This window comes from Lolium rigidum, chromosome 7, assembly GCF_022539505.1.
Source record: "Lolium rigidum isolate FL_2022 chromosome 7, APGP_CSIRO_Lrig_0.1, whole genome shotgun sequence".
Lineage (NCBI taxonomy): Eukaryota > Viridiplantae > Streptophyta > Magnoliopsida > Poales > Poaceae > Lolium > Lolium rigidum.
In genome coordinates, this window is record NC_061514.1 from 149,949,067 (window position 1) to 149,959,972 (window position 10,906).

Here is a 10,906-nt window from a genome sequence, read left to right on the forward strand (position 1 = left end):
CAAAATGAACACGAAACAATTAGGATTCTATAATTTTCACAGTGTCATGTCGATATATACATAGGAATTGATGACTGATGTGCATGACTAGCTGCTACTCCCTATGTATTATACTACTCCACATATATGATTTGGTTAAAGTCATATTATGACACGTTTAACTAGTTATATATAAAAATTATTATTATTTAGAAAATAAAAATAAAATTATATATTGTTTAACCCTATGTAGTTACATTTGACTATGCATATACTGATAATTAACTGTTGATAGTTGGTTAAAGATTGTAAAGCTTAATTTTTACCAACGTTTATACTCCTTCCGTCCCATGAAACATGTCTTAGATCTGTCTAAATTTGATTGCATCTACTATTTAGTGTCTGCATATATCTAAATTTAGACAAATTCAATGGATTTTTCAATCGTACGGAGGGAGTATGTGGAACAATTAATATGATAACGGAGGAAGTACTGTAGGTGAGTGAGAGGACGAAAGTTGCGGTACCTCGGAGCAAGCTGTCTTGCCTTGCATGGCCAATCGCTGGCAGTGTGGCTGGCTTTGGGATGGCACGCGTTGATGGATCGATGCATTGTGACGACAAAATCTCGTGTACGTTTTGGGTGATTGAAGGAGCTGGCTAGGCGCGAGTGATCGCCATATGTATGCCGCGATGGACGCGCGCATGCATGTGGCCGATCGAGGTGTCAATCACGTTCGCACTTTTTGGCGTCCGGTCCGATCTGCACCGCGTCCGTTAAAATACGTGCCGACTAAATCTGCCCCATGTCGTTCATATATTTAGCCTCCCAAAGTTCCGTTCGGCGCTGCGACGTCGCGTGGCTAGCTTCGATGTCATCGATCATGCGGTCACGACTCACGACTGCGTTTGGTTAGTGCACCCGTGGGCCGTGGATGGTTACCTCGAAAGGAGCCAACCTACGACGTATCATGGTTTGTTGGGACGTAGGTGGCGATGCGTGCAGATCGATCGATCGGTGTGCCCGGCCGCGCGCGCAAGTTTGGCGTCAACCTCATGCTTAATTTGTCGGTATCTTTGTTATCTCGTGCTCATCCTGCGTATGTGATCGAGTCATATCTTCAGTGGCAATTAAGGTCGGGCGAACTATAAAGGGTAAAAGAAATATTAATCCAAAATTTTAATACTTTATGGTCTTAACTGCAATCATGTACTACAATGGCATCAACTTACTTATAGAAGTAGAATCTATAAAGTTACCGTTAATGAAGTTTAATTCCCTCTAGAAATCCATAATCTTTGCACTCTCGTGTCTTGGTTTAGAGTTGTTTCTACTTGAAAGTGAGACAAAATACCCTGTCAAATCTACAACTGGTAATCCATAAATTCACCAAATAAGACACTAGTGTTCACATAAATAATTCAGAAAAATCATAACTTTCTCATTCCCCATTTGTTGGCTCCTTCCTTTTCCAGTTCACCACCAAGAATTCAACAGTTCAACTTCACTTCAATCCGGTGGTATCATCACCGCCGGCCTCCCAATTCGTCCTACTTGTCCCAGGCATCTAGACCAGTGGTGTTGTCGCTGTTTGTCGGTCGCCCGCTCCGCTGCGCTGTTGTGACCACTGTTCGCTAGTCCCCAGCCTGTCGGTCTAGTAGAAAAATGTGCAATTGCAATTCAAAAAAATGTCTCAGTCAACTGAGACTTTTCTATGTCCCAGTCAACTGAGAATTTCTGAAGTCTCAGTCACCTTAGAAAAGTGCAACAGCAGTTCAAAAAAATGTGCAACTCGGATCAGTTGTACTTTTTTAGTAGAAAAGTGCAATTGCACTTTTTTGATAGAAAAGTGCAACTCAAGTGCATTTTTGTGAGTGACTGAGACTTTAGGAATTCTCAGTTGACTGAGACATAGCAAAACCGTTATAACATCTGCCTCTCACAAATGAGCTCAATGGCTCAAGTGTGTGTGGAGGCGATAACCAGCTGAGGTTTAGGAGGATCTTTGGATCAGGCTGGATTGAGGGACTGGCAGCAAATCTTGAACATTATATAGAATACCAACTTGTCACACGGGCATGACAAGGTTGTGTGGGTGCTTGACCAATCGGGCATATATTCGGTGGGTTCTATGTATGCCAAGATGTCTCGGGGGCGTCTATTGCCCACTTCAAGAATGTGTGGGCGGCGCGGGTGCCGCTCAAAATCAAAATCTTCTCTTGGCAAATGGTCCTGGATCATCTCCCTCTGAGTTTAAATGTGGCTGCCAAGAGACGTCCGGGAAATGAACGTTGTGCGGTTTGTGGTGTGGAAGAGGATGCTGCCCATATCTTTTTCTCTTGCTCGCCAGCTAAATTCGCTTGGAGTGTCGAGCAGCTGGTGACCGGCAACCTTTGCCCAGTTTTTTGCGATCGTGTCTAGCTTTTCGTAGATTTAGACACATCGTTTGAACGCTTTTTATTGCGCAGTCTTGGGCCCTATGGATGGTTCGTAACAAGTTGGCTATTGAATCAAAGGTCATGTGATAGCCGGCTGATGTTATTTTTAAAATCATGCTTTTTCTGCAGCTCTGGCTTCCACTTACAAGACCCCTGGACCACGGCTGGATAAGAAGGGTGATTCACGAGCGCAAGCTTCTTCACGCCGCAAGCTCGGCACATAACGGATTGTCTCCCTTCACCGTGTCGTCGGAGCCTCGTTTAGGCTTGTTCTATTCTCCTTTCGGCTTGTCGTTGGGGAGGCTGACCCCTAGCTATCTTTACTTTCGCGAAGCTGTATGCCGCAACACTTGTGAACTCGTTGTTTTAAACCTAACGGCTTTATTAATTTAAAGTCGGGCAGCTACTGCTTTTTATCTAAAAAACATTAGTAACATATGATGCTTGATCATTGATGTTCTTCAAGCAAAAAATTGATAATTCCTTTGATTCATATTACTTGATGCTAATATAGATGTATCTAGACATATTTTAGTTACAGATACATCTATTTTAATGGCAAGTAATATATGAATAAGAGGGAGCACTAATTATCAGGTGGATTCCTTCAAACTTTCGAAAGTACATAAATTTTGCCTTTGATTGTTGGGGTAGGGAGACACAATTCTATTTGGTGGCATAATTGTCAATATAATTTGATTGGCTTCTCACTCTAGCTTTCTTCTGTCTAGAAAATTAATGTGTTATGTCTGGTGGAAGGATCACATGACATGCATATCTATACCTATATACCTATATCAATGCTGACCCCTTTTCCTAAAATCTTAGCAGCTTGGGAACTGTTGATGGTAACATTTCTGACACGACAGGGATGGTCACTGTAGATAGGCTCCTCAAACCCTGTAGATCCATATGGATTGCCCTGCCTATCCCTCAGCTACCGGCTCGTAGTTATACATGAGTTTCCGATTTTAAAAATTAATCAACACACTAAATTGCATAGCTTTGGATTTGCATGGACTTATCGAATATCATCACATGCAAAAAAAAGAAAGCACATATAGTCATTCATAAGTTGTGTTTGTTAGATATATTGTATTAGGGTTTCTATATTGCATGTCCTATGCCCCTGTATTGTTTTCCGTATTGTACTCTGTCTCTATATATTAACATGCAACCCGTACGAGGCCAAGTACGGTTCCCTCATAACCTTTTACATGGTATCAGAGCATGTCCTCTTCGTGACCTAGCTGCCAACGAAAATCGCCACCGCCGCCACAAAAACGTGTCGTCGCCGTAGCTCATAGCCGCCTCCGCATCGCAACAACCCAAGCCAAATCTCTAGCCAAATTGGTGCCGCCGCTCATCTAGCCGCCGCCGTACATAAAACCCTACAAACCAAGTCTAGATCAAATCACCGCTGCCGCACGTGTTCGTGCCGCTGCCGCTCAAGACCATCACGATCGCTGCTCCCGCACGCCCAAGATCCCTCCGTTGCTGATCATGGTGTCGTCCAATTCTGCAACTGCCCTGGCCGCCGCTCTTGGTGCCCCTCCGACTCAGCCGCTCACCAGGGACAATGCCCTTGTGTGGAGGGCGTTGGTCATCCCGGCCCTTCATGGTGCCTGGGTGCTCGATCTCGTCGAAGGAAAAGAACCAGCTCCTGACAAGATCATTGAAGCTGAAGATGAAAAAGGTGTGAAAGTCAAAATTCCAAATCCCAATTATGTCTCATGGATTGCTCGTGACCAGCAGGTACTTCGCTGGCTCTTGAACTCTCTGTCCCCGGATGTTCTCACTCATGTTATTGGCCTCGACACTTCTGCTGAAGCATGGGCTGCTATCAATACCCATGTCTCTACCTCGTCCAAGTCACGTATTCAGCACCTGAGGGCAGCGCTTGTTGAGAAGAAGAAGAATGACATGTCTGCTGAAAAGAACTTCTCCAAGATGCAAACAATTGCCCAAGAGCTTGCTGCTGCTGGGAATCCCTTGGATGATGATGAACTTGTGTGGTATGTTCTCAAGAATCTGGGTGGTGCATACAATAATTTGATCACTGCAGTTCGGGCCAACCAAACACTACTCTGTCTGATCTATTCAGTCAAGTTCACTCCTTTGATCGGCTGCACAAGGCTGATGAGACTCCTAGCTTCAACTCATCGAAAAACCTTACACACAGTGGTGGTGCTCCCTCCCATGGCAGAGACCGCTGGCAAGACAATCGTGGCGCTCAAGATAACTGAGGCTGGCGTGATGACAACCGTGGCTGGCGCGATGAGAGCCCTCCTCGCCGGGATGATGATGGTCACCGTGATGATGATGGTCGTGGTCGTCGGGGAGGTGGTGGCAACCGTGGTGGTTACCAAGGTGGCTATTAGGACCGTGGTCCTCGCCGTCGTGATGATGCAACTGCCAATTTTGCATCTCATGGTGTTGACACCAACTGATACTACGATACTGGTGCTACTGGTCATATCACTGGTGAGTTGAATAAGCTCTCCACTCATGAAGCTTGCAATGGGCAAGACCAGGTCCGCACTGTTGAAGGCACAGGTATGCACATTAGTCGTATTTGTCATTCAATTTTGCGCACCCCACACAACTCATTTAATCTAAATGCCATTCTTCATGTTCCTAGTGCCTCCAAAAATCTCTTATATGTTCACATATTTACCCTTGATAATCATGTCTTTATTGAGTTTCATCCATTCTTTTTTGTGATCAGGGACCAGGCAACCCGACGCGTTCTGTTTAGAGGTCTTTGCTATGGAGGCCTATACCCCTTGATGCCCATCTCAAGTGAGCCCTCCAAACATGTTTTCATCACAATAAAGCCATCATCCTCGACATGGCATCGCCATTTAGGACATCCTTCCTCATTTGTGGTTCAACAAGTTCTTAGGAGAAATAAAATAGCTTACACACCAGAGAGTACCACATACGTTTGTGACTCTTGTTAGTTGGCCAAGAGCCACCAGTTGCCATATCCCATGTCTACTAGTAGATCCTCTGTTCCCTTGGAACAAGTTTTTTCTGATGTATGGGGTCCTGCACCTCCCTCTGCTGGGAAACATTTATACTATGTAAGCTTTATTGATGATTTCAGTAAATTTACCTGGATCTACTTGCTTAAAAGTCGTGCTGATGTTTATCAAACCTTTCTGAATTTCCAATAGTTTGTTGAACGCAAGTTTGATAGGAAAATTATAACTATGCAAACTGATTGGGGAGATGAATATGAAAAACTCAATGCTTTCTTTCAAAAAGATGCATCACTCACCATGTCTCTTTCCCCCATGCCCATCAACAAAATGGCTATGCTGAGAGAAAACACTGACATATAGTTGAAGTTGGTCTTGCCCTGTTAGCGAATGCATCTATGCCTCTCAAATACTGGGATGAAGCCTTTCTTGCCGCCACCTTTCTCATAAATCTACTCCCAAGTAAAGTCATAAATTTTGATACTCCAGCTGAGCGTTTACTCCACATAACACGAAACTGTGATGCTCTTTGTGTTTTTGGGTGTGCGTGTTGGCCCAATCTTCGTCCCTACAACACTCGCAAATTAGCTTTTCGCTCTACTCGGTGTGTGTTCCTTGGCTATAGCCCTCGCCACAAGGGTGTCAAATGTCTTGATATGACTACATGGCGTGCTTATATCTCTCGCGATGTTGTCTTTGATGAAAATGTCTTCTCCTTTGCCTCACTTAGACCCAATGTCGGCCCCCTCCTTTGAAAAGAGATTTTACTCCTTCCATCATCCATGTTACATGAGGGTGCAAATATTGATGATCATACTCCTATTGTGCCTATTACTAATGTGTCACAGGTTGCTGCAAATGCCCAAGCAAACTTCCAGGAAAATGCTGCAGAAATGGATACTGAAAATGTATCTTAAATTCTGCCAGAAAATAACGAAAATCACAGGACTCGAGACTGATTCTGCTGCAGATTCTCTGGAACATTCTTCTGCTGCATCTGATCCCGAGATCGCGGATTCCGATGCTGATTCTCGCGCCGTCGGGAAGCGTGCAGGCGCCAGCGGTCAGGCGGGCCAGTCCCCGCCGACGCGTGCTGTCCACGCGCCCTCACCCCGTCTTGTTGCGCCACGTGCCGGCCGGTCCCCCTCTCCGCAGCGGGAGCGTGGTGAGCACACGCCCGCACCAAACCATGGCGCGCCATCTAGCACCTCCTCTGCAGGTTCTGCTGAGCCATCGCCCCACTCACCTGCGCTGTCGGCTCCTGTAGAAGATTCCTCTGGATCTTCTATGGCACCAGCTGGTGGAGCTGATTCTGCAACAAGCTCAAGTTCAAGTGATGACACTTCACCATCTCCTCTGCCGGTGCCTCCTCCGCCACGTGTTCGCACTCGCTTGCAGCAAGGTATACGTCAACCAAAACAGTTCACTGATGGTACTATTCGATATGGGATGTTTTCCTCCACAGGTGAACCAGGCTCCTTGTTTGAAGCACTTGGTGATTCTAAATGGCGTCAAGCAATGGAGGAGGAGTATAATGCACTGATGAAAAATCAAACCTGGCATCTTGTTCCTCCATGCAGAACTAGAAATTTGATTGACTGTAAATGGGTATACCGTGTTAAGAGGAAGGCATATGGTACTATTGATAGATACAAGGCATGTCTAGTTGCAAAAGGATTCAAGCAAATGTATGGAATTGACTATGAGGATACTTTCAGCCCAGTTATGAAAATTGCCACCATCAGGATTGTTTTTTCTATTGTTGTTTCCCGTGGTTGGAGTCTTAGGCAGCTATATGTCAAGAACGCGTTTCTTCATGGTGTTCTGGAAGAGGAAGTTTATATGAGGCGACCCCCTAATTTTGAAGATTCACATGCACCAAATTATATTTGAAGACTTGATAAGGCACTATATGGGTTGAAACAGGCGCCTAGTGCTTGGTATTCCAAACTAAGTTCTAAACTATGTGATCTTGGCTTTGTACCATCAAAGGCTGACACTTCCTTGTTTCTTTTCCACAAGTCAGGTATCACTATATTTGTTCTGGTATATGTTGATGACATCATCGTGACAAGTTCCTCTGGTTATGCTATCTCCGCACTTCTTCAAGACTTGAATAAGAATTTTGCCATTAAGGATCTTGGTGATCTCCATTTCTTTCTTGGCATTGAAGTTAAAAAGGTGCCTCATGGGTTGCTGTTGACACAGGAAAAATATGCTACAGAGTTGCTTGATAAAGTGGACATGAGAACTTGCAAGTCTACTCCAACGCCATTGTCTCCTTCTGAACCATTGTCTCTCACAAGTGGTACACCTCTTGGCTCTGATGACTGTACATAGTTTAGGAGTATTGTTGGAGCACTTCAGTATTTGACCTTGACACGTCCTGACTTAGCATTCTCAGTTAACAAGGTTTGCCAGTATCTTCATGCTCCAACAACTGAACACTGGACAGCAGCAAAACGTATTCTTAGATATGTCAAGGATACAGTCAAACTTGGAATCACTTTTACAGCCTCTTCATCCACATTTTTTTGTGCTTTCTCTGATGCTGATTGGCCAGGTGATATTGATGACAGGCGTTCCACAGGTGGTTTTGCTATCTTTGTTGGTCCAAATTTGGTTTCTTGGAGTGCTAGGAAACAGGCTACAATTTCTCGGTCTAGTACTGAGGCTGAGTACAAAGCATTGGCTAATGCTACTGCTGAATTGATTTGGGTTGAAGCTCTGCTTAAGGAACTTGGTGTTAGACTACATCAAAGACCAAATATTTGGTGTGATAATCTGGGTGCTACTTATCTGTTAGTAAATCCTGTGTTCCATGCTCGTACCAAGCACATTGAGATTGATTTTCATTTTGTGAGAGAAAGAGTTGCCAAAAATCAGTTAGCTATTCGGTTTGTCTCAAGTGATGATCAAGTTGCAGATGGCTTTACAAAGGCACTTCCAGTTAAGAAGCTTGATGAGTTTAAGCGTAATCTTAATCTGTCTACAGGTTGAGATTAAGGGGGGCTGTTAGATATATTGTATTAGGGTTTCTATACTGTATGTCCTATGTCCCTGTATTGTTTTCCGTATTGTACTCTGTCTCTATATATTAACATGCAACCCGTACGAGGTCAAGTACGGTTCCCTCATAACCTTTTACAGTGTTTATGGCAACATAAACTGTCGCCCACAAAGTAAGAATGATTAAATTTATCTCGCACACAAGTTATATGTTATTTACCGTGATATTTATGCTGACTATTGAACTGTGATAATTATAATCTCGTAATGCAAGTTTTTATAGACCCATAAAATGTTATTAGACATATTCAGAAGTTGTCCTCGCATTTTACCGTAGCTTTTCTGAAGTTACCATCGACACTATTCATCAACATGGTACTGTCCAGTCTGTGATGAAAAGTAGCAGGAGGGCTGTGAGGCCGTCATTTCGTTCTAGTGGTAGATCTATCTATTTCTCGACGAACCAACCAAGCAAGAAATGGCTACCCGACGCCAGGATGCGATTGTTGCGGACTATGATGTCGCCATCGTCGGCGCGGGTATCTCCGGCATCAATTTCGCGTACAGGCTGCAGGAGCGCAACCCGGAGCTGAGCTACTGCATCCTCGACGGGCGGCAGCAGGTGGGCGGGACGTGGAGCCTGTTCCAGTACCCGGGCGTCCGGTCGGATTCCGACCTGTACACGTTCGGCTTCCCCTGGCGGCCGTGGGAGGAGAAGCAGCCCATCGCCCGCGGCTCGCTCATCCTCAAGTACATCGAGGCGTCTGCCGCCGAGGCGGGCATCGACAGCAAGATCAAGTTCAACCATCGGGTCGACAGCATGGACTGGTCCTCGGCGTCGTCGACCTGGACGCTCAGCGTGACGGCCGGCGGTGGCGCCGACAATGTCGTCTCCATGCGCGTCCGGTTCGTGCTGCTCGGCACGGGATACTACGACTACGACGAGCCGCTCGAGGCCCGTATCCCCGGAATAGACAGGTTCCGGGGCGCCGTCGTCCACCCCCAGTTCTGGCCCCGGGATCTGAACTACACCGGCAAGAACGTCGTCGTCATCGGGTCCGGCGCCACCGCCGTCACGCTGCTCCCCAGCATGGCCGACAAGACCGCGCACACGACCATGCTGCAGCGGTCACCCACGTACATCCTCGCCCTGCCCGAAAACGACCCTCTCGACAGGGCCGCCCGGCTCTTGCTCCCCGGCGCGTTGGCCAGGCGACTGATTCGCTTCAAGTGGATCCTGTCGGCGTTTCTTCTCGCAACCGTGTGCCGGTGGTTCCCGCGGCTTGCCCGCGCCGTCATCCTCTGGCGGACGTCCCGCGAGCTACCGAGCGGCACCGGAATGAAGCCTCACTTCACCCCGCGGTACAACCCCTGGGAGCAGCGCATGTGTATCAGCCCGGGCGGCGACTTCTTCCGGTGCCTGCGCGCCGGCAAGGCCAGCGTGGAGACGGGCGTCATTGAGCAAGTAACCGAGAACACCATCAGGCTCGAGTCCGGCCGGGAACTACACCCAGACATCATCGTCACCGCCACGGGGTTGAAGGTCCAGCTCGCGGGGGGCATCGACGTCTCTCTCGACGGCAGGCCAGTCCACATGCCCGACTGCTACTCGTGGAAGGGATGCATGCTCGAGAACCTGCCCAACCTGTTCTATTTCATGGGATACGTCAACGCGAGCTGGACGCTCGGCGCCGACGCCACCGCCCAGCTCGTCTGCCGCCTTCTGAACAGGATCACGAGCGACGGCTTCGCGCACATAGTACCCCGGCTGAGCGAGGCGGAAAAGAGCACCATGTCCGAGTTTCCTTTTCTGCCTCTCAACTCAACCTACGTGCACAAGGGCAAGAATGTCTTTCCCAAGGTGGGCAACATCAACCCATGGCTTCCACGATCATACTATTGGAAGGATCTCGCCAATGCATGGTGGGGAGACGTGCAAAGCGGGTTAGAATGGTCAACATAGTTTTTTTTCATCATTAGTCATTACTCTTTGTCCATGCAAGTGCCAGGATAGGTGGGTAACTAGGCTAGTATGAGCTATCAGTCCCTCGTGTGATATGGCGTGTTTTTTTTCCCCAGCATTTCGTTGAATAAGAAGTTAAGAACACACCATTGATTTCATTGACACACAATACTGTATTCTCTAAGCGTCCTACCTAGCAAAGCCCCATAGATATAACTATGGTCAACCATTTCCTAATACTTCTCGAGCTCAACAAGCTAGCCATTTTTGAATAATAATGTTAATCCTAACACAAAGAATTGTCATCATATCATTTAGTAAGCTCCACGTTTTTCGATCAAGGAGCATAACCCCAGCCTCTGCATCCAAAGGATGCACACGGTTTTCTTCTTTATTAAATTATTCGCAATGCCTTACAAGGGGAATACAAAGATCAACTCGAAGCCACCTTCCTAGTGACAACTCGCTATACCTAGATGAAGGGGGGGACCATGAATAAGGCCATACTCCCTGATGGTACACCAACACACAT

At 46.6% G+C, this 10,906-nt stretch overlaps 1 protein-coding gene across 1 annotated transcript; it reads left to right on the forward strand.

Annotated features, from left to right (window-relative positions):
• Nucleotides 1-8,889: 8,889 nt before the first annotated feature.
• On the forward strand, nucleotides 8,890-10,374 carry LOC124672148 (FAD-containing monooxygenase EthA-like). The gene has a single exon (XM_047208422.1). The coding sequence runs from the start codon at nucleotides 8,890-8,892 to the stop codon at nucleotides 10,372-10,374; it is 1,485 nt and encodes a 494-aa protein (XP_047064378.1).
• Nucleotides 10,375-10,906: the final 532 nt, after the last annotated feature.